We start from the raw sequence: 24,761 nt of genomic DNA, 5'->3' as shown, positions 1-24,761 counted from the left end.
ATATCAGTTTAAAAAAACTATGGGACTTCTGTAGGCAGTATGTAAGCATTTTAGACATTTCATTGTGCCGTACATGAGAGCAGAGCATGAAAAGATAAAGAGATTTCAGTTTGTCACTCCACTTTTGTAATTCCAGTAATTCAGAATCCTTTAGGGGAAGGGGAACTAACTTATAGCTGATATAATAATAAAAATGGAAACACAATCAGTAATAGTACCAACAAGTAATGGCTAGTTTACTGAATTAGTGTGGACCCAACGTTCCAGGTTTTTTTGTCAAATCCTACCTCTTACATTCATGCAGATCTCAGGTGGCCCAAATGCAGCGAGCAATGACTTGTCGCCTGTGACATCAACTGTTACGTTCCAAGAAGGCGTATCCTCTGCCTCTCTTGTTATCACAGTACTAGCTGATCAGGTAAGACCTATTCATCCTTTACTGCAGGTCTGACCCTCTCTACTTGGAAAATGAAAATGAATTTTTGTCCCCGCCGAACGAGTTCGAGCAGGGGACTATGAAACGGGCTCCGTACGTGTGTGTGTCTGTGCGTCCGTGCGTCCGTGCGTCCGTCCGTGTGTGCGTCCGTGTGTGATCAAAATGTTCAATTTGCTACTTCTCTGTCATTTATGAGCCAATTTTGATTCTGTTTGCTTTATATGATAGCACTACATGGGAGCTTTAAAACTTCTACACAGAATTTCAGTTGTGACCTTTGACCTTGACCTTTGACCTATATTGTACATTTGCTACAAAATGCTACTCCTTCGCCATTTCTAACCCGATTTCGATTCCGTTTGCTTTATGTGATGGCACTAGGTGAGGGCTTCAAAACTTCTACACAGAATTTTGACCTTTGACTTCTTTGACCTTTGACCTATATTGTACATTTTGCTACAAAATGCTACTCCTTCGCCATTTCTAACCCGATTTCGATTCCGTTTGCTTTATATGATGGCACTAGTTGAGGGCTTCAAAACTTCTACACAGAATTTTGACCTTTGACTTCTTTGACCTTTGACCTTGATTTTTGACCTATATTGTGCATTTTGCTACAAAATGCTACTCCTTCGCCATTTCTAACCCGATTTCGATTCCGTTTGCTTTACGTGATAGCACTAGGTGAGGGCTTCAAAACTTATACACAGAATTTTGACCTTTGACTTCTTTGACCTTTGACCTTGATTTTTGACCTATATTGTACATTTTGCTACAAAATGCTACTCCTTCGCCATTTCTAACCCGATTTCGATTCCGTTTGCTTTATGTGATGGCACTAGTTGAGGGCTTCAAAACTTCTACACAGAATTTTGACCTTTGACTTCTTTGACCTTTGACCTTGATTTTTGACCTATATTGTGCATTTTGCTACAAAATGCTACTCCTTCGCCATTTCTAACCCGATTTCGATTCCGTTTGCTTTATGTGATAGCACTAGGTGAGGGCTTCAAAACTTCTACACAGAATTTTGACCTTTGTCTTCTTTGACCTTTGACCTTAATTTTTGACCTATATTGTACATTGGCTACAAAATGCTACTCCTTCGCCATTTCTAACCCAATTTTGATTCCATTTGCTTTATGTGATGGCACTAGGTGAGGGCTTCAAAACTTCTACACAGAATTTTGACCTTTGACTTCTTTGACCTTTGACCTTGATTTTTTACCTATATTGCACATTTTGTTACAAAATGCTACTTCCGGCGGGGACATATATTACGCACCGTGTAATTTCTACTTTTCCTTGTTATTCTTAAGTTGATTTTGATAAATGGAGTAAACCAAGCTAACAACAGGGAAAGCTTGTTTAGAATTGGGCAAAAAACAAAGAAAGCTGTGGAATTCCATAACTTTCACAGGTTTTCACGAAGATGTGGAAGTACGGTAATTTGCGTAATACAATTTAGGTACCCAGTAAGGTAATCATGTCATTGCCCTACAAGTTTACTTTGACTGAGACACTAGTCTTCACCAAGTTTTACCCATAAAAAGCTAGTCAAGAAAAAGTATTTATATCTTGGGTATCCAAATTATTTTAGAGTTAAACTCAACTAAAAGTGTTGTTTTTTTCTTTCATATACAAAGAAAGGTTGTAACTGTGTGAATATTGATACTGTAAAAGTGGAAATTTTTGCGGTGTTGAAATTTTCGCGCATTTCGCACAACCAGAAGCTAGCGCAAAAATAAAAGCACGCGAATATTTTTGCATGCCATATGTTCCAGTAGTTGATGTCTTGATTCCGCGGAATTAAAAACACGCAAAACTCTTCTTACCCAGCCAAGCGCGAAAAATTAGACGCGTGAAAATATCCACTTTTACAGTATGCGATTTTGGCTGATAGTACTGTGTTATGAAGACACGTATGTAAAACTTGATAAGATTCCATAGCTTGTATTTATCTTGTGCTCAATTCAAATGATACTATCACTACTATAATGATACATGTCTTCACTTTTATCCAGCCCCCCCCCCCCCCAAGCCAACTTTGACATAGCCTGCAATTTCATTGTTCTTTCAATGTGATGATATTTCTGGCGTATTTCACTGCCTTTGACCAGGTACCTGAAAATGAGGAATCTTTCACCGTGCAGCTGACTTCAGTCTCTGGAGGTGCCAGGCTGAATTCCTCAGCATCTACCATTCTCTTTGTTATAAGAGAAAATGATAGTCCTGTCCGCTTTGCCCAGACACTGTACATTGTTGACGAAGACTCGGGCAACATCAATATAGAAGTCCTGAGGGGCCTCTCGGAAGATGGGACCACGCCTCTTGGTCCAACAGACGGAATTGTGACAGTCAGTTACTACTTGACATCGCTGGGAGCATCCTTTGGGCAAGACTATGTTGGCACAAATGGCAGTCTTACCTTCCTGTCAGGTGAGACAAGACTGTCAGTCAGTGTGGGTATTCTACCGGACGACACTCCTGAGATTAGTGAGGACATTGTCTTCACCCTGATCAACCCGTCGGGGAATGCCGTCATTGCTGACCCCTCCACGACTATCGCCAGGATCCTTGCCAATGATGATCACAACGGGGTGCTTTCATTCAACTCCTCAGGAGCCCCCCAGGATCTCTATGTTGTGGTGGATGAGGAAACAACCCGGACTGTCCGAGATTTTGTGGTGGTGAGGTCCGGCGGAGCCTTTGGAGAGGTCACGGTGACCTACCAAGTGTTGCGCGACGTGTCCGGTGCCTCCCCAATCCCGGAATCCTCGGGACTGGTCCGGCTGCAGGAAGGGCAGCGCTCCCAAGAGTTGTCAATTCCAATCACCCAGGATAGCATCCCAGAGGAAACGGAGGTTTACACAGTTAGACTTCTACCGGATTCGGTGACAGGAGGGGCGAGAGTCGAAGGGGTCACTGAAGGCACCCTAGTGATCCTGGACAGCGATGACGTCTATGGCGTGGTCCAGTTCTCATCAGACGCAGACCAGTCCATCGTCGTCAGCTCCCAGCCTCGACGGCTGCAGATGCTGCTGACCCGTAGTGGTGGAACAGTTGGTGATATATTGGTTAATTTCAATGTGTCTTATATCAGTCCAGATGGGAGCACTGATCAAAGTCTTGGTAAGTATACTCTGCCAACAGATAGACTGTATGTATTATGGACTTGATGAATTCTAATGCCACCACCCAACCTGTTGGTCAGCACTGAAATGCATTATAAAAGAGGGAACACTGTAAATGCTAGTAATATTGATATATGTTGGTCATCTTCACTGAGTTTATACCTGTAGACGTTTGTATTGACTTTTTTTTAAAATGACTAATAGTTTGAAGCAGATAGCAACATTCTGATCAAATTTCAGTAACCTCTGTGGCAAATATTATTTTTTGAGTTACATGACTCTCACAACCTCTCTTATTTGAATTTGAAATTGTATAAGTTACACTGTATGGAGGAACAATTTGAGTTAGTTCATGCGGCTGGTAATTGATTCTAGGTGTTTGTAGTAAAAAAAAAAGAATAGGATCAAAATAGAAACCACTATTCCTTTAGGTTAAAAGATGTTGACTTCTGATCACCAGAAAGTTTAAAGATTTGTTTTGAATATGATCATATCTTTGGTCGTAATGGTGACTCTGTTCTTCCTTTAGATGTTCTAGAAACAGCCGGAGGATCCTCCACAGTTTTCCTCGAGGGCACTTCAGTCCACCGCTTTGAGATTCCGATTCGAGGCAGTGCCTTTCTCAGCTTGGGGGCAGAATTCCGCGTAACGTTGGAGTCCACACAGCTCTTGAGCCCCACCCCAATCCTGCCCCCGAGCAGCCCCCGCGTGGGGTCAAAGGTCGTCGTGACACTGCCCGTCACCGCTGACATGGCCAATGGAGAGATTGGTTTCGATCAGTCTGGCCTTTCTGTAGACGTTGGAGAGCCGGAGGGGCTGATGCCCTTTGAGGTATACAGATCGCTGCTGTGTTTGATTCACAGCTCTGGGGTTTTTCTCATAGTTCAATACAAAAAGTGACAGGTGAATTATTTGATACAGTCATGTAGAATAGGGCTGGTTATCGTATCATGGAATGAGAATGAAATACTACATTTCGTACTGCATAAACTGTCCACTGCTGTGTCCTCTTGTATACTGTTGAGTTTATTTTTGGCATACATTTCTCACTATGTTAGGGTCTTATTCTGTGATGAGTGGAATGAACTAATTCTCTGAAGATGTAAGTGAAACTTCATTTAAAGGGAAAAAAAGCAAATGACCTGTTTCGCAGAGGCCTAATTAGTCTGTAGACAACATGGCAGTGTGATAGTCTTCAAAGTTAGCTTCTTTTCTAAAGATATGTGACAATATTTATGATTACAGTCATCATTGTGTAAACACTTATGTATTCATTTGTTTGTTTGTTTGTTTTTTGTGCTGTGCATTGAGTGCATTCCTACCATTTATGTGTACAGAGACAGAAAGTATGGTTTCCAGACATTAAAAAAAAAAAAAAAAAAAATTATACACTTTGTATTGTCTCTCATGCATTCAGCTGTTCCTGAATTTGACAAGGGAGGGTACATCTGGAGCGGCTGTCGTTTTTTGGCGCATCATCACTCCCGAAGGTTCGGATGGCACGGCGTCTGAGGATGACTACGGGTCTCGCAATGGCTCGGTCTCATTTGCGCCAGGTAGAGTTTGTTACCTTGGTAACGTGTATATTTACTGACATTTAGTTTTCATCTCCAAGCGCATTTCTGACAAAGAGCTATAAATTATTGAATTCTCTTTCTCACACTGGACTATGTGGTTGGTTGATGTCTTATGCGGACTAATGGTAGTCCTCCTTGATGATCTACAATTTGTCAGCAACATTTTCTATTTTCTGGAAAGTGTTGTAAGCAAACCACTCACTCCTTCACAAATCATTTATTTGTAGTTTATGGTGTTATTCATTGTGCAAGCTGGCCAAACCAGACCATCATCTTTTCAGAGAATCCCAAATACTGCTGCCTGTGTCATTGAAAAATTACCCAAACAAAATGAGATTTCACAAACTCCTATCAAACTCCACTGGCTGCCCATTGTGAAAGGTTCATGTTTAAGACTTTTTTGTTTGATTTTAAAGCACTAAATCACCTTGCTCTCCATTAATCTTACACAATATCCCTACTTGAAACCTCAGATCAAATTATCATATACATCATTTTGTTCTGAAAGTCAGTAACGAAATTTGTGGTTGAAGGTCCTTCCTGTACGCTGCCTGTACACGTGTATGGAATAGCGTCTCACAGTATATTCAGTGAATCTGGCACAGTCACATCATTTCTCTCTCAAAACCTTGTAGCATAGTGATTGTGTGATTTCTTTGTACTTCAGTAAAGCTTTTTTTTTTCAATGAATAAGTATTTTTAAAGTGCATTGAGAACACTAATTTGTCAGTATTCATGTTCTGTAGTAATCATAAATGTATTATTATTACTATTCCTCACTGTCAAATTCAAGTATGTACACTGACACAGGGTGTTGCTTGTTTACTCATACAAGTGCATTAGAATCAAAGGACATCCTTGTTTCCCCATTTTATAGAGGGGAGTACCTTACTTAGCTGTTGTCAGGGATTGGTGAAATGTTAGACATACTCACATCCTTAGACATCTCAAAGATCAGTTTTTTTTACCTATGATGAAGCATGTGTAAATTCGGTTTTGATTTGTTGCATTTTCATACAAATTTTGGATTATCTGCTGCTTCTATATAACGTGTATTTATATTTCGTACCCAAAATAACTTCCACTAGGGCTAACATCAGTGAAGTGGGTATATCACTGATATGAAGTGGAAATTTGTTAATCATCCTATTACACCTGTCATCCTACTTTCCTTCCAAATGCACACTTTGTAGGAGAATCGAAGCAATCTCTCATTGTAGAGATCATGCCAGATGATTTGGCAGAGACTGACGAAACCTTCATCGTTGAACTCTACGATGTGTACCCTGAGAATCAGCTCCTCCGCGAGGATGACAGCACGGCCTCTGTCACCATCCTCGAAAACGACGGTGCCGGCGGAACCTTTGAGTTTTCTGCCAGCTCTGCGGGTCCCTTTGAGGTCACCGAGGGGGGCAACGTGGTGCAAGTTGTCATACAGCGTACCGGTGGAAACCTGGTAGCCAGAAGTGTGTTTTACACCATAGAGGGCGGCGTGAATGGAGAGTTTTATGGAGCACAGGATCTGGCTGATTTCGGTCCTGGCGTCGACACCTACACCATCACGCTTGCTGCGGTACCGGATGGCATTCCAGAGCTAGACGAGACATTTTATCTCGTTCTCTCAGCATATGGAACCCCCCTTAGTGAGCTTGGCAATCGCACCTCCGTGGAAATCACCGTTCCAGCTAATGACGACCCATACGGAGTCATTGAGTTCCAGGACAATCCAGCTGTACTGTACATCGATGAGAGCACCAGCAGTGAAAACCAGACAGCACAGTTTGCTGTGGTGAGATCAAGGGGAACATTTGGAGAAACTTCAGTCTCTTGGAGCACGGAACCAGCACAATCGGCTTTCGATCTCGTGCCCACTCGGGGCGTGGTCACATTTCAGAGTGAAGAAAATCTGAAATACATCGCGATAACAGCTCAGAATGATCAAGTAAGTCTCTGAAAATTTGCTCTGATAAGAAAGATGTAGTTTCATACAGTCTGTATAATTTTGAGTGACTAAATAAGTATGCATGAAAGCAGTCTGATCTTGACTTGAAGTAAGCATCCAGCCTAGCTTTTCACTGTTGAGCATATTCGCACAATGAAAGAGGGAAACTTTTAGCGACAACTTGAGGGATACTGTATACACAAATTTCATTTTCAGCTACTATGAAACTTTCACATCTGGAAAAAAAAAGGATGAAAGATCACATCTGTTAAAAAAAAAGGACTATTGCTGGGACTGAATATAAATACAATATTAAAGAGTTGCATCACTGTTAAATGGATGTGGAAAGTAAAAAGTTTGTTGACAGTGGAAAAATTAATGCATAAAGTGATACTTGTTCTGGTCCAAAGTGGCTGTCTAATGATGTGTGAGACAAGTCTTGCAGAGTTTTGCACACAGCAATGACATCATAATAACTGTGACATTTGAAATCTTTCACCTGTTCAATGTAGCCGCCATGTACCGCCATGTCTTTGGATCTCATTATACATGCTTTGTTTTGTTCAAAAGCTTTCCTTTGTCAGAGTGTTTTATTCATAGATACTTTATAGATGCTTCCTTATTGTGTTTTGTAGATTCCAGAAGGATCAGAGAGATTTACAATCACCCTGTCAAATCCAACGGGAGGAAGCCGCCTTGGTGATCCCGCATCAGCCACACTAAATATCAACAAAAATGATGATGCCGTGTTCTTTGAAGGTATTTGTGTGATGTGTTTCTTTGCAGATCCCTAAATGTTTGGGCAGTGAGAGGATCTGGCCCTAGTGAAATATTGTCCACCATGCACAAATGTCTTGTTGCAAGGAACACAAATCTTGAAAAGACTTTGTAAATGGTTGCTCACACATTTATCTACCAAAGCCAGTGCTGTCTAGCTAATGCTGACGTGATGTCACTTCTGGTATTGTGCTGGTTTGCAATCAAGTCATACTTGCACTTTAATCAGACTTATTCACTGTGGTAGAATATAGAAGAGTAAGGATAAACAAATGTTTTACTCAATATTTGTGTGTGTGTGATGTGTGTATTTTCTTTTTAAAGTATTGAACAATTCTGAGAGATCTCATTCCCTACTTTGTGTCCACTAGTCACTAAATCTGGTACCTCACAATTTCTCGTCTTCAGAGCCCACAAACATCACAGTGTCAGAGCCAACTGCCGTCACGTTGACGGTTCGCAGGAACGGCACCGGCGAGTCTGCGGCTACCGTCAACTACCGCACAGTGCCGGGCACAGCGCTTTCCTCGCGGCAGGACTTTGCAGAGACCAGCGGCCAACTCAGCTTCCCCATTGGCGTCACTGTGCAAACCATCAACATTTTGATCCTTGAAGACACAGAACCAGAAGACGATGAGACTTTCACCGTGGAGTTATTCAATCCAATCGGTAACTACCAAGAGATTTTTTGAATCCGTATTGAGAGTGGAAGTGATTCTGTGGTGTAAATGATCACCATGCACTACTTACCACAGTTCTGATAAGTTTACATGGCAAATCATTAGAGTCATGTCAGCTACTTGATGAGTTTATCTTGAATGAAAAGACTTAGTCTTCCAGGATTAAGCAGTGTCACTGGAACCTCCTGTGGCATCTAACCCTCCTACGACAAGTATGGTATGAGTAATAGTCCTGAGAGAGTCCAATGTAAATAGGCTTACCACAGAAGAGCATACCCAGTGCAGATTAGGCACGTTATGTGAAGATTGATATTTCCGAGATTTAAAAATTTCAATTTTGCCCTATGTATCAATGCATTGTAGGTGACATAGTGGTTTATGGTGCTGGCGTGGTAGCAATCACCATAGCAGCCAATGACGACCCAGGCGGTATCTTCAGCTTCCAACAGCCTGTAGACCAGGTGGTGTCCACCGAGGAATCCGAGCTGAATTTCCTGTAAGAACAAAAATCTCAAATTGTGCGCACATGTATGTGTGTGTGTGTGTTTGTGTGTGTATATGTGTTGTTTTTAAAATGAGATGTACCTGTGAATAATGTTCAGTAGATCATGAACCTAATGAGTGCATGTTCCCACATGTTGAATTAACCACAGGCACACATGCATTCTTTTTTCCCTGTATTCCGTATTGAGATTTTGTTCAATAATATTGATATTGTACAAATAATTCAACAGTTACTGAACCTTGATTGTGCCACTCTTTGATGCTCATGAGCAATTATGTGCACATGAAAATCATACAGATTATGGTAATATGATAAGGTGAAGACAGAAATTATCACACAGTTTTATTCAACTTCATACAGCATTAGATGTGACAAATATAGGAACATGGACATATTCTTGTGGATGAATATCTACATACAGCTTGTATACAGCTGTATTTACACAAATTTTGATGTAATTAAACATTACCAAAATCAGAACGTTGTAATTTTTTTTTTCCTTCTGAATCCTTGCATCATGTTGATAAATCAGCATATTTACCCTATATCTTTAAGGTAAAACGATAAACTGGTCATCTGTGTTCTATATTTTCTTCAATAGCAATCAAGAGAGACACACAGAGATCTGGACACATACATGTACATGTACACGGTGTAGATAAAAGTTGACACATACTTTATATGTTGCTTTGTAAGTTGCAACACAGTAAATTATTTAGAATTCTTTTGCACCCATTACTGTACTGCATTGTTAATGGAAGAGATACTTGAGATTTGTAAAACATTTTATATCATTTTCCTCAATTTGATATGTGTCCGTCCACTTCTACAGCGTCCAGAGGGAGCGGGGCAGCTTTGGCACAGTGCTGGTCAACTGGCAGCTGTTTGCCAACGGCACATCTGACCCTCTGGCCGATCGCCAGGACTTTGAGGAGGTCGGAGGTTATGTGGAGTTTGCCACTGGTCAGATCCAGGGCACGATCACCCTGCAGACGCTGGCGGATGGTATCCCCGAGTTCAATGAACTTTTCCAGCTGGTCTTAACCAGCACCACAGGTCAGGGTTCATCCTTTGTTTGCACAAATTGATCAAATTCTTTCTTGCACAGTGCACTGTGAATGAGGGTACCTATGAAAGATAAATGTGATGGTGAAAAAAAAAAGTGAAGCAAATTATGTATGAATAGTCTGTGATGAAATTATCTGTGTGTTTTTTTGTGTGTGTTTTTTTAAATTCCCATACTTACTTTTTCCTGTACCTTTTCTAAATTTCTCTCATTCATACGTACAGGTGGTGGAAGACTATCTGAAACCAGCCCCTTGAGGGTGTCAATTGAAATAACTGAAAATGATGACCCCTTCGGCGTCCTGGCGTTTGCTTCGTCGTCGAGGGAGAAGGATGTGGCAGAAGACTTCTATGCTAATGAGGAGGACAGGGCAACGGCTGTCTTTACTGTGGAGAGACTCCAGGGAACATTTGGCAGTGTTGGTGTAAGTACAGCTCATCACATGATCACTGGAACTGGCTAAGTTTACTGACTATGTGCCATTATGTTTGAGATTCCAAGATCATTCCTTTTTTTGTCATCTAGATTTATAACTGTTTATGCTCCATACATGTAGTTTATTGTACTACATGATTGTAAGAGGAATTGTTTAATTGCCAGAATGATAAATCCAAGTGTGAGACATGCTTTGGTTTTCCGGATCATGTTTGCAGGCTGTATGGGAGATCTACTCGGATGCCATCTCGGGAAATCTCCCCACTGTCATCGACCTCCTCTTCGTGGGCGACTTCCTCCCCAACCAGGGAGTAAACCCTGTGACTGGTGAGCAGAGACTGTACACGGGCACGCCAGTCTACTCCTTCAGTGGGGAAATCCGTAAGTTGGGAGGGTTTTCATCTAGCTCGATCATCCTTCCTTCGTATTCCTTTGATTTCAATGATATGTTACGAGTCTGATGATGATGGCAGCAATCACCATAGCAGCCATGATGATGATAACGATAGTGATGTAATTACACAAGATTAATAGATTTGATGCAAAAATATTGATGAACACATTGTGCTACTTTTTCAGAGTCATACAGACTTAAAAGAGATACAATATAAATATGAGTACAAAATGAGGAACAAAAAAATCCAGACACATTTACAAAAACCAGCATAATTTTTGCCAAAACTAATGCAGCAGCAAGGGGTATTTTGAAAACATATCGAAGCTTATCATAATGTATCCAGGGACTATACCTTTTTAAAGAGAGCAATGGACGGTATTGCTCTTGTGACTCCAACAATGCAAAAATGTACTTCTGCTGGGTTGTGTTTCTACAGAGGCTTATATGAACATCCCAAGTGTCTACCAACCGTCGCGCACCGACACCGCGGCTGGTTTCTCTGTGAGCGCCTGGGTCAGGCCCACCTCCACCAGCAATGGTTTCATCATCAGCAAGGTGGCCTCCTCCGCACAGGTCACCTACTACGGCCTCAAGCTGGGCGTCCAGTCGCGCTCGACTTACCTGGAGCTGAGATACTCCACGTCTAGTCTGGTAAGGAATGCAGTACCATACCCATTATCATTGTCACTGTAATTCTTGTTCCTCCTTCTCTGCTTGTACTAACTGATCTGGGATGATTATTACTTCAAAATAGGTTGCTTAGTGTGGTGATCGCTCCAAGTCCAGAAATGCAAAAATTCTCTTGAGCCTATTTTTCCCTCTTTGTTTCTGATTTGAGGTGTGGGGTAGTTGTACTTCGTACCCTAACACCAACAACCTTTTTTATATTTGTGCTTTATTACTAAAGTGATTGTTTTGATGTTTTGCTTGATGTGGTAAAAGACTGGGTTTGTAGTTGTGGCGTTGTGACTTTAATTTCAAATACCCCTAATTTACCATATCCATCAGATGTTGTGTGTTTCGTGTTGTGCAGAGAAGTTTAAACACTAGAGAGGTATGATGTCGTGGTTTAAGAAATTACTTTCTCCTTACACTCAGGCTGTTGTGTTAAGTTCATTTAGAATTATTCACTTTTTCATTGTACTGAACCCTCTTAAAGTACAGTGCTGTTGTAATGAATCAGGTATGAACACATATCCATGTGCTGTTGTATTATTGGTATGTATGAAATTTTTCATTGTATTTTTCATATATCAAAAGGCCATATACTTAGCATACTTCAAAAACTCTGTAGGCCTTCCAGTTATACCAATACCCAAGTGAGCAAACCAATTTAGAAAATAACTGAACTAGTACTGTAGCTTATATTAATGTGATTGCTAAATGTTATTGCTGGGAAGACCTGAACAGTGCTGAGCTGTGAATGCCTTTGGTTCCCTCTCCAGACAAATGCAGTTGGTGGATCGACTCTGTCGAATGTAGACCTCACTGACGGGACGTGGCACTTCATCGTGGCAACCATCGACAACCAGAGACTCATAGCCAACCTGTACGTTGATGGAGCACCATTTGGCCAAGACATGTGAGTATTAGGATCTTTTGAAATTATGCCCTCTCTTGCTGCTTGACCCAGTCAGTTTGTACTCATGGTGGAACTATTTGTACAAGTCATGCCAAGTTTTCTGACAAACATAAATTATAGAGAATTACTTGTATTCACTTTTCTCACTTTGTCATAAAGATAAGGATAAGTGAAGTTTAATACTGTATGTATTTTTTCATTCCTGTGTTGTGGTTTGTTTACATATAAATCGCAACCTACAGCAATAATTACAGTTGCTATAGCAACATCTTAAATGCTCAATGCTGATTGGTAGATGTATGGCTGCTACCATTATGACAACAGTTGTTTTGATCTCACGTTGTTGCAAAGGTGTCTGTATGTTGTTTTGATTAATGAAGGAAAATCCCATATCAGAAAACTGGCCTTCAAACATGCAATATACAATGTATCTGTTTGTTTTATTTTGTTTTACTTGTTGAAGATGTTTCATTGTAAACTTTGTTTTTCCAAGGAGAGAAATCAACTAAATTCCTTGAACATTGTCTTGCAGAGTCTTGGATGATGTGGTATTAGATGGAGATGGTGAAATGTATGTGGGAGCCGCCAGACCGGGCATGGAGCTTTACAATGGCCTTCTGCAGGATGTGAGAATCTACAACAGCGTGCTCCAGGAAAGGTGAGCTGACTCTGTTAACGTACTGGGTCTTCTTAGCAGTGGTCATTCACAGTTCTGTGGTCAGTCTGATTGTTGTATGCCTGTGATGATAAGTTTAGCAGTGAAATATAACTGCCCTTCATTGTCAACAGCATAGGATTAGACGAGACTTGACAAGGGCAGGATATAAGTTTTGTTTGTTTATTTGGTTATGTGTATGTGTGTGCTCTTGGGAACAAGACACAGGTGCCACATCAAATCACATTAATCCTCTCTGTGTTTGGACAGTGTAATCAACACTAGGGGGTTTTCTGTGCCAATCAGCACTCAAAAGTACGCAAAGGGTTAATGTTCTGTGCTCCCAGCACCCACTTAATACACCTTGGTAGTACGGAGCATTGTAGAGCACAAAACATACATGGGCATACCACAATAAAAGGGTACATTTCAGGGATTTCAGGGATTATTTTCTGTTTCCAATATGCATTACCCCCAGAACAATACAATCTTTTAGAACAGTTTGAAGAGAGATACATGTAACTTTGCCCCAAAATTGCTTCATAGAAATAATGTATTAGAATTTTTGCCCAAATGGAAATTTGCAAAACAAAAATGTGACAGTTTTGTCTGTTCATGTTACATACGTTCACCACTAAGTGTAGTAATGGTGTAAAACACAGTGTTCAACAGAGTTGGAATGTGCACTCCAATAGGCTATGACACTGCCACATATCTGTCCTGGTTTGGGATGGAAGTGCAGGAAAGGGATGTGATCGCTCAACTTCTTACTATCCAATCAACACAGAGAAATGCAGGAGCTGGAAAACAGCCCCGTCGCTCGCGATGTGCAACCGATCTCGGGGACGGTGACCTTTGCTGATGGCGCAATCTCGGCCACACTCCAGGTGACCTCAGTGCAAGACGAGGAGGACGAAGGGAACGAGGTCTTCACCGTGTCGCTCATGTCGGCCCGTGGGGGTGCTGCCCTTAGTGATGGGGGAGATGTTGCGCTCCTTTCAGGTGAGTGTTGTGCTGGCTGAGACGCTCTGTGCATTATGCTCTCTGTCGTATGATTCCATACTTTCACGTGTACAAGGTTGAGAGATACACCTACATACATGAAATGCATCATTTACAATTCATCAGAGTTACACTGTGTATGCCCTCAGGTACTCGTGTCCAGTTTATATCATATGCTTTTTAGAATGTTGCTATTTGGTCATATTTTATTTTTTCTAGACACAGGAATGCTGGTCCTCACTACAGTTATATGTAAATACCCTTATGGATGTTAGCATCATGCAGTGTCATTATTCACCATTTGGGAAAATGTCAAAAAGAACAGTACAGCTCTCATCATGGCTAGTGAAAACTTGGTGTAGAATATCAGGCATCATTTGGTGACTGTCCTTTCTATTCTGACTTCATTTTCTTTGTACCACACCTTCATTGATACAGTGTACTCCTCTGTTAACATCAAATACAATATTAGTTAATGAGGATGGCCACATCTTTTCCAGGGCATGGCAAACACTTTGCCTGAAAATTGATAATTTCACTAATTTCCTTCCCTCCCCCCCCCCCCCTGATACAAATGCAGTTCTGAAGAGCGACAATGCCAACGGCCTTTTTGGATTCCTTGGTGAGTGCACCTCTTCCAATGCCTCCACAACCTCACCGGAGTCCCTGCAGTTCACATGCAGTGTCCAGCGCAGCCGTGGAGATCAGGGTGTCGTCACTATCAAGTGGGAATTGCGCCACCTATCGACAGACGTGCTTGCAGTGGAGGACTTTGTCAACGCTACAGGGGAAGTGGTCTTTCAAAATGGCGACCGGGAACAGGTAAATACCACAGTCTTTTCTTCAGAGCACTTACAGTGCAATGTTGCGATGAAGGGGGCAAATAGAACAGCACCACTCTGGCGAAATCAAATTTATCGCATTTTGTATCCTGAGGAAATCTCGTTGAATATCTGTATGTGTTATGTTGTGAAATCTCTTTGAATACCACTGTAAAACAAAAGTTTGTGTGCATTTTAATTTCGCTAATTTCGAGGGAGCCAAGATTAGCAAAATTACAATGCACATGGAAGTTCTTGCCTGCACTATATGCATTGACTGCCAGTGGCAATTCGCAAAAATTTCATGCTGTGAAAAAAAGATTGGAGCCGTCGGCTCCAATTTACGAATATATTGCATTTTACAAGTAATCCTCTTTATTGTCATTTTGCAGTAATGTGCATCAGCGTAGAGGTTCTGCAATGCTTCTGAAGTGATGACAAAGTGTTTTGAAATGTCATGAAAAAAAAATTTCTCTGAACTTTATTTGTACCAGACTTTCTCATTCATCACTGTGGATGACCTGGCCCCGGAAGTGCTGGAAGAATTTGTGGTGGTTCTGGTGTCGGACTTGCCTCTGTCAGATGACGGCCTGATCGGATCCACCAACACCAGCGGTGCCAGCATCGATCCGACCGCTGCCACCAGAATCGTCGCCATCCCGTCTAGCGACAACCCAAATGGCCTCCTGCAGTTTTCTGTGGGCCAGCCCCCCAACCAGTCGGATCCTCTCATCCGGCCCGATTTCAGCGAGGTGATGACGAGAGTGAGCGAGGAGAGCGGTGCGGCTAGGCTCCTGGTGGTACGGGCCCAGGGCCTGCTCGGCGAGATCACGGTGGAGTGGAGGACCATCGATGGTACTGCGGTGTCTGCTGGAAAGAACCCTGTTGATTTCGTGGTGAGTTGTTGCATGCTTCTCTATGTACCTTTTGAATGAAGAGTTGCTACTCAGACTCTTCCATTTTGTAAATGGAATAAGACAAAAACATTCAGCAAAAACAATATCACCCCCTTTATATTTTGCTTTCATCACTCTTTTTTCTTCTTCTTTTTTTCTTATAGAGTGACTGTTCATGCTTTGAAGACTTCCTTTTCCCTATACTACTTTTGTTGGAACCAAAAATGACAGTAAAACTTTTCATTTCTTAACATCACTTTAATACCAACTTGCCTACTTCCCCTTTTGTTACTATAATGTTCTCAAGCAGTTCTTCGATTGGAAATAGTGTTTGTTGTAAACAAATTGCTACTAGCACTGATAAAAGAGTATGGGTCTCTGATTTCCTGAGACTTAAGTGCTCATGCCTGTACTTGCATACAAACTCCATCAGATTTTACATTTCCATCAGTACTGGTCCAAATGCTGCTTGTACAAGTAATTTGATAGTGTGTCCCTGTTTCAAAAGCTGAATGATGAGCATGGAGAAACTTGTTCAGCAAAGACTTATTTCTTTTCATTTTCTTTCTCCTGTGTGTTCATGTATGATTGACTTTCTTCCTGTATTTTACAGAGTGCTGGAGGTACCTTGAGATTTACCGACCAGCAGCGCTTTGCCTACATCACCATCGACATCGTCGACAACAATGTTGCAGAGCTAGAGAAATCGTTCCAAGTACAATTGTCAAGTCCCATGGGAGGAGGTGAGTGATACAAAATATTTCTGTTTTTTCTGTATTCTGTCATGAAATGCAGACTTTTGTTGCTGTTTTTCCACGCTCCAGATTAGTTCTAGTAAGGAACCTGTCTCGAGAAAAACAGGCTGTATTTTGTTGATTGAGCTACGCACCTTCCCATATCGTCGGTTGAGAATGATAAGGGCGTTAAGTGACCACAAAACCCATAGTGTTCGAGAAGACTTAAAGCCCTTCTTTCTCAACAGACGATATATTGTTGAGCATGTGGTTTCTTAAAACAGTGAACATGTGTAACTTTGACTTGCACACATGTATTTTAGATCTTCTTTCACATTTAAATGATTTTTGCGTTTTTTTTTTCTGGTGGTACGGTCTATTTGGGAAATATGAAGCATATACATGTATGTGCCTTATATTTCATTGTGATGAAATGCAAATTTAGTAATTGCCTATAATGCTGCATTCTATAAACAATTTTATGTTTTTTGGTGCACCTATGCAATTGAATATTGATTTCATGAATTGTTTAGTTTGCAACATTCTTGTTTACTGTACTCTTTGCAGTCCACATGATTAACAGCCACATCAGCAGCTAAGCTGAAGATGTTTCCCAAAGTTTTGTGTACAGTGCTCATGCCTTTATAGCTTGTATGCATTATGCTACAACTCAAGAGTATTTAGCACATCCTGCTATGGCTTAGCGACTATGCACAATCAGGAACCACTTGTTATGCCATAATACAGGTTGTACACAGAGCTTTTTTTTTTTCCTCTGCTCACGGAAATTGTTCTGTGGCTGCTGCAAACAGGTGTCCACTAAGACAGGCTTGACTGTACAGCTCATTCACAATTTGTACTAAGACCACTCTTTCACACAATGATTGTACCCTATGCATCCACTGCACACATGTGTATGTGTAGACACAGGTAAGAATGGCACGCATCCCTGAGAATGTGTGTTTGTGCACCGCATGAAAGTATCACAATGGAGTCGATTGAAAATGTTCTGTTTCTGTCAAATTTTTCTTCCCATTGCATAGGGTATCAGAAAATTGTCATTAGGCTTAGCTGACTGCTGATGAATGATCACTGTTTGTGTACCAGGCATGTGCATGTGTGCATGGATTGTTTGATATGTAGTCTACACTTTCTATGAGGCAAAAGAGATGATACGGTGTATATTAAAACTTGGAAAGCATTCAGTCATTTATCTACAGGTTGAACGAGTTATATTACCACATATTGTTCATCTTCTGCAGACAGTAATGGATACAGCTTTGGTTTATGTAACAGAAAATGTTCAGTATGACAAAGCATATGTGATAAAAACAAATGTTACAATTTCAGTAGTTTACAGTGTTTGATTTGCGAGCTGTCCATCCAATCTAATGATGAAACATGCAAGAAAATAATCATTTAAACAAAAATGAAATTATGCATCACCCTTTGACATTCCTTTCAGTCTTGACTGTGGTTTCATCTAGAATACACTCTTATCATGGTGTTGGATGAATGTTTCTACTCGTGGCTTAACTGCATCATTGCACTTGTAGTATTTCAGTGTAGAATTTTATTTCTGAGAGTGATTTGTCAGAAGAATGCAAAAAGAGGAAATGTGTGTGTGTGTGTGTGTGTGTGTGTTGCTTGTATAGAAGTAACAATGCTGTGTATGTAAATGATAAGTCTATGTATGTAGATGCGACACAGCTGCAACATGTTTGCCTCTTGCACACAAGCCAAACAAAAAAGAAATGGAAGCAAACAGCTTGATCCTATGAAATTTATAAGTTGTGACAGCAGCTGTGGGTTATGAACAAGATTAGTGAATATGAAAAAAAAGAAGAAGAGAAAAACAAGAATGTTAGGAACTCAATGCTCTTACATACAGTATGACTGCTTTTGACAAATCAAATCTTGACTTCAAACTTAAGTCTTTTGATGTTTTGAAACTCCTATCAGTAACTCTTAGACCCACACACTGACTGTTCAAAACTTCTCTGTTAGAATAGCCATGTGTGCGTCATTTTCAAGCTTGTTCTCATTTTGCTTCTGCAGACTTCTCTGTCCTACCTGCTGTGCCATCTCTTGGAAGAAATGTTGTGCTTGTTGTGTTCTGCATGTTGCTATCCACACAATCATCAGCTCTCTAGTTCAGGTGGAAAAAAAAAGCAAACAAACAAAACTATCCATGCTGGGTGAAAGAGAACTTCATGATCTAACTTCCTGTTTCCGAGATATGATAATATCCCATAGATTCAATACATGGCAAACCTGTTTGCAGTACTGTAAAAGTGGATATTTTCGCGCGACTAATTTTTCGCGCTTGGCCAGGTAAGAAGAGTTTCGCATGTTTTAATTCCGTGGAATCAAGACATCATGCACAGGAACATATGGCAAGCAAAAATGTTTGCGTGCTTTTATTTTCTCGCTAGTTTCTGGTTGCGTGAAATGCGCGAAAATTTCCACTTTTACAGTATATCATGGGTACATTGTACCTTCGCCGAATGACAAGTGATTGATATGTAACATACTACTTTAGTGAAAGAAAGCCTTCATTTCCACTAAGATTTGATAGAATATTTTATACATTCATGTGGGACCACACATCACCACCACTGTGGGTGGCAAGGATGCTGGTTCATGTTGTTGGTGCATTTGTTTGCCGTTGTCTTGTTTTCTTGCGGATATACTCCACTGTACACACCAAATATTTTATGAGGTTTTTATTTTCGCCAATTCCATGAGTCGGGTGCTAATCGTGAATTTGAAAACAGGCAAAAATGCTAACACTGATCCTGACATGAATGTGACGTGCATGCATTTCTCCATTTAATAATAATAATAATAGTGAGACTCTTATAAAGCGCACATTTCTTCCTAAAAAAGATACTCAAGGCGCTATAGAACAGAGTACATATTGTGTCACGTTACAACAGTATCACAGAAAATAAGACAATAAACCAACAAACAATAGGCCTATATACACTGTACGTACACATACTATACATACAGGTATACAATATTGTCAATTTAAATTGAAAATACATGTCTTGAGATTCTCTTTGAAACTATCAATGGAAGATGCTTCTCTAAGAGATTTTGGTAAGCCATTCCATAGTTTTGGGCCCATATATGAAAAAGCCTGATCCCCCCAATTATGCTTGATTCGAGGTACCTGTAATTTTAGCGAGTTTGATGAATGGAGATTACGTTGTGGTTGTACTTAGTACTGTACTCCACAAATTCACGAATTTAACCACATGCGAAGTTGTCGAGAAGTCCTGATTCGCGGAAAAATTAGACTTGCTATTAAAATACATGTATATGCCGAATATGGTATTTGAATCTCAAAGTTGTGCTCTTTCTCATTTGTGCCCAGCTCAAATTGGTCCTGGATCCACCATAGAGGTCATCATAGAGCCCTCAGACAATGCCTTCGGGACGTTCGAGTTTGCTCCCCAGTCCCTCTCGGTGACAGTGGAAGAGCCGCAGCCGCTGGAAACCAGTGCAGTAGTGTTGCAAGTATGTCCTCAGACCAAGTAGAGTGGATGTCAATGGGAGGGGGGTGCTTGGAAACACACAAAACCAACCCCAAATAAACCAGTAAAAATTAACAGAATCTGTTCAAATGTGACTGAAAGGGTTATGTTATTGCATATATTTTGTTTGAGAGCTCTTTGTCTCGAGATTTCCTTGTAATTGCATTCCCTTCCCCCCCCATTGTTATTTGTTTTGTTTTTTTATCTCTCCTACCGATTGAGTTATAGGTATGATATTGCCTTGCCCTGAGAGAAATATTCGAATATATTGCCTGTTCTCAGAACATGAGTTGTCTCTCATTTCCAAAAGACAGAAAGGGTTGCTCCTACTAGATGGCAATACATTATTGATGTCTTTGTGTCTTGTATTTAAATAGGACAGCCAAGTTCATCAATATAAAATATAATCCATCTCACCTATTATATTGTCTCAAAGGGAAAAAAAAAGAAGAAGAAAACATCAAGCATGATGCTGCAATATGATCGTTACCCAATGTTTGTGTTCTATCCTGTTCATCCAATTTCTTGTTCTCTTCATAGGTAATCCGTCTTGGAGGGGCACTTGGGGAAGTCACTGTCTATTGGTCAGTGATCTCGGACCCCATGGACCCTCATGCCCTAGTGGACAGTGACCTCGTGAACTCTTCCGGCAATGTGACCTTTGCCATTGATCAGACGAGTGCAGATATTGAGGTGGACATCCAGGCTGACAATGTAAGCATTTAACAAGAGGGAAAGAAATATAGCCATAATGGATTTTTTTTCTATATCAACCCTATCTTAGTAATAATAATAATAATCAGTTTTTAGAACGCATAATACCATAAAATAGTCTCTATGCGTATACACATGGAAAGAAAATCATCCAAACATTTTTATATTCACATATATTAACAATTATCAAAAGATGAATTTTTAACACAGATTTAACACAGAGACAATAGTGTATAGTTAGTTAGTGCTAGTGTATGTAGTGATGTTTTGTGTCATCGTTTATCATCAATTCTGACCTTGAAGATAAAGGTGTGGTTTGGAGCTTGTTCTTGCAATTTGCTTGTTTGTGCCAAGAACTGTGAATTTCAGTCATTACGACCTCCCTGTACTTGATCATGCTTGTCATTCCACAGGTTCCTGAGCTGGACGAGCTGTACAACGTCAATCTCATTGCCAGCACCGGCGGATCCATCGGCAACGCCTCCCAGGCAATGCTCTCCATCCTCGCCAATGACGACCCGTACGGAGTTTTCGTGATCGATCCGCAGTCCCGCGTCGTCACAGCGACTGAAGACGATCTTTCTGTGACAGTCCAGGTCAGTTTGGTGTGATGTGGAAGCTTGTCATTGTCCATGCTGTAATTTTTTGTGAAATCATGTGAACTCTGTGTTACCGTTGCCAACCTGCTTGTTGGCAACCTCAGTGAGATTTTATTTTGTGGTCCTAGAAGGGTTAAACAGGTTGAATTTAATCTGTCTTAGTCAACAATTTTCTTTCATACTATGTTTATTTCAAACATGTTTATTATTTTGTTATTTTTCTTCTTCAGATTTTCAGAGACCAGGGCACAAAGGGGGAAGTGCAGGTGCGCTATGCCACCCTCGGGTTCAGCGAAGAGCTGACAAATCTTCCAGCTCACGCAAGGTAGACATCTGTGATGGAGTGCTGTCTTTCTTTGTGATTAGTGCATGAATCTTTGCTTGATAATTATCGTAGACATTCTGTCAGAGATGTACTTTGAGTTCTGTCAAACAGAAGTAATCACTCTAAAAAGATTACAAGTGTTTGAGTTATTCAATTTACTGATTGACTGTACTTATTTCATCAGTCTTGTGTAGATTAACTTGCTCCGCACAGATTGTATGTAGATTTACTCTGCATTTACCGGGTAATTTTATCTTAATTTTGATGTTTGGTGGTATCACAGAAAAAAGCTTCCTCGAAAAGGGCTATATACATTGTCTCTGCGGTACATTTTATTCACTCTTTTTGTTGCGTACCTCATTTAGTCATTTTAGTGCTGTCTATGAATTAACTTGCTCTGCGGAGATGTATACTCTCTGATTTATTACGCAGTAGTCTCAAAATATGCAGGATAAAAAAATTGCTCTTCAAAAGTTATGAGTTTACATCATTTTGCCTGCTGGTATTGCTTATTATCTGGTATTGCTCATAGTGCACACTTTTTTTGTTTCTACAGGAGGGCGCGAGAGGGTGAGGATTTCGAAGCTGTCGCGGGGTCGGTGACCTTTGTGGAGGGTCAAGAGATGGCCAACGTAACGGTCAGGCTGATCAACGATGCCATCCCAGAGACAGAGGAGAGCGTGTTTGTCTACATCATTGACTCTGTCCTGGTCACGCCAGCTCAGCAGAGGGCTGGTATAGTCTCCTCCTCCTCCTCCCCCTCCTCCTTCTCCTTCTCCACTTCCTTTTGTTTTATGAATCGGTCAATTGTCATGATAGGTCAGAGGCCATGAATTGGGAAGGTCTACCCAAGCATTTGTAATACAATTCTTTTCTTCTGCTCTACTGGTGTTAGTCTCCTATGGTGAATGCCTAATAATCAACTGTGCCGACTGAAATAGCAGTAAAGCAGTTCATCAAAGTGACATGTGAATCAAGGTTCATAAAGTCCACGAGCAGATACTTACCGATAGCAGACCGTGTTAAAATCGTGTGGTTTCCTTGACGATCACGACAAGCTCCTCAAATATCCTAGTCTTCAAATTATGCAGACATGTAGGAAAATGAGACAAAATTGTTTTTCCTAATATCTTTCCTTCAGACTTATGCATACATCTTTTTCATCATTTGCACTGTTTTTACAAGCATCTTGAGTATTTTTTTCCCCCCAAGGTAGCACCTATATAAAAGATCAAGTCAGTTCCATTCTTTAAACATGTAAACACTGTTGATGTATAGATTTAGGAGGGATAAACATGCCATTCACGAATAATGTACAGATCAATTTTCATGTAGATTTGGTGCAGAAAAAAGAAAGATCTACTGGGAGAAAATAAAAGATTAAGAATAGTCAGGGAACTACATTGAGTTTGGAATAGTATTGAAATGCATGTGATATCAAAGCTTACAGTATTTTTGTTTTGTTGGCGTCGTAGTTTCTGGCTCGCCACGCGTGGGAACCGAGAACGTTGCAGAGGTGAAGATCATCGCCAATGACAATGCCAATGGAGTGCTCCAGCTCTCTTCAGACCGGGTCTTTGTGATGGAAGGGCAGTCCCAGCCGGTAATCAATGTCAGCCGATCAGCGGGGGCATTTGGAACGGTGAGTGAGCTACAAAAACTCTGACATTCGTGTGAAAATAAAACCCTTTTGGTCACTCAGTAGCTGTAAACCAGTTGCTTTTAACTGTATGGGGGTATTTAACTGATCCGTTGCTGTCCATTTGTTTGTTTGTTGTATATAAAATATCAGATTTTATGTGCGTTCAATGATATAAGTGCCAGATCAGATCATGATGTTCATAAATTTTGAAAGATGTGGGCAATATTATGACAAAAATTGTCTAGAACCCTTTGCACTCTGTGTATTAGAGACAGCAATCTGTAGACTCTACTTTGTAGTGATTTTTTTTTTTAAAGTTCAGAAATTATATGTTAATTCAGTTCTTTTTGCTTCCTCTTTTGTCTTGCCTCTTGCAGGTGACAGTGAAGTTCCAAACCATTCCAGGCACAGCCGATATTGGAGTTGATTACAGCGTGACATCCACTGATGTCATCCTATACGACGGCGAAATGACCAAGCCCCTCCCCCTGGAGATCATCAACGACCAGACACCAGAGATCGAGGAGACGTTCAGGGTTGTCCTTCTAGAACAGATCACTGGGGGCGCTGTTCTTGGCTCACCCAGCATGGCTGATGTGACCATCGGGATGTCGGACGATCCTTACGGCAACTTTGGTTAGTTAATATTTGAGCGTCACATTGTACGAAAATTAAACCTACAATGTTGTATCAGTCTAGAACTGGGCTGTATCGATAATTCCATAATATTCGATAATACAGTACTCTCCGCGTAATTGGGTATCGCTTAAACGGGTACTCCGTTTAATTGGGTAGTAATGTCAAAGTCAATTCCAGTGCACATTAAAATTACCTGATAATCGGGTTGCCTCTCCGCATAAATGGGTAGATAATTTTCTTCTAATGTAATTTCTACCCATATTTTATCGCAGATAACACTTAGAGAAGTCATGAATGGCAAATTTTTCACTGCTAATGGCATTCTCTGCTTAACTTGAAAAGAAGACCGATCATTTGGGGAGTGATTAAACATGAAAACACCTTTACCGGCGCTGACTTACCACATGTAAACGAACATTACACATGTAGTTGGCACTCACAATTGCATAGACAGACAGGAGTTAAACACTTACTGTACGCTCCTCCCTTGCTCCGCAACAACATTCACAATACGAGAAGTTTGCAACGAAAATCAGGCCATGCACCAGCTCCATAATTTTGCTTTTCCCCAAACATTTCTCGAAAAGTTATTAACCCGACGTTCCACGTGATGAATGCATGCAAAGAGACATGTTCATTTCAGAAAAAGCCTTTCTGTTAG

At 40.8% G+C, this 24,761-nt stretch overlaps 1 protein-coding gene across 1 annotated transcript in view; it reads left to right on the top strand.

Moving 5' to 3' along the window:
* LOC139712279 (adhesion G-protein coupled receptor V1-like) overlaps positions 1-24,761 on the top strand; it is a 92,429-nt gene that overhangs the window by 5,247 nt on the left and 62,421 nt on the right. The window contains exons 5-29 of the mRNA XM_071624119.1: positions 305-418; positions 2,557-3,568; positions 4,100-4,401; positions 4,988-5,126; positions 6,341-7,089; positions 7,725-7,848; positions 8,275-8,535; positions 8,910-9,042; positions 9,884-10,107; positions 10,342-10,541; positions 10,771-10,933; positions 11,386-11,600; positions 12,395-12,531; positions 13,064-13,189; positions 13,974-14,188; positions 14,769-15,010; positions 15,504-15,905; positions 16,519-16,648; positions 20,022-20,164; positions 20,722-20,895; positions 21,309-21,491; positions 21,725-21,819; positions 22,376-22,554; positions 23,295-23,461; positions 23,839-24,097. Of these exons, the coding sequence (XP_071480220.1) occupies positions 305-418; positions 2,557-3,568; positions 4,100-4,401; positions 4,988-5,126; positions 6,341-7,089; positions 7,725-7,848; positions 8,275-8,535; positions 8,910-9,042; positions 9,884-10,107; positions 10,342-10,541; positions 10,771-10,933; positions 11,386-11,600; positions 12,395-12,531; positions 13,064-13,189; positions 13,974-14,188; positions 14,769-15,010; positions 15,504-15,905; positions 16,519-16,648; positions 20,022-20,164; positions 20,722-20,895; positions 21,309-21,491; positions 21,725-21,819; positions 22,376-22,554; positions 23,295-23,461; positions 23,839-24,097 (6,088 nt within the window). The remainder of the gene's footprint in view (positions 1-304; positions 419-2,556; positions 3,569-4,099; positions 4,402-4,987; positions 5,127-6,340; positions 7,090-7,724; positions 7,849-8,274; positions 8,536-8,909; positions 9,043-9,883; positions 10,108-10,341; positions 10,542-10,770; positions 10,934-11,385; positions 11,601-12,394; positions 12,532-13,063; positions 13,190-13,973; positions 14,189-14,768; positions 15,011-15,503; positions 15,906-16,518; positions 16,649-20,021; positions 20,165-20,721; positions 20,896-21,308; positions 21,492-21,724; positions 21,820-22,375; positions 22,555-23,294; positions 23,462-23,838; positions 24,098-24,761) is intronic.

The sequence above is a fragment of the Diadema antillarum genome, unplaced genomic scaffold (genome assembly GCF_040938485.1).
Source record: "Diadema antillarum isolate AM-2024a unplaced genomic scaffold, OU_Dant_1.0 seq00001786_RagTag, whole genome shotgun sequence".
NCBI lineage: Eukaryota > Metazoa > Echinodermata > Echinoidea > Diadematoida > Diadematidae > Diadema > Diadema antillarum.
Note: the sequence above shows the minus strand (reverse complement) of the source record. Positions and strands in the feature narration are given on the sequence as shown.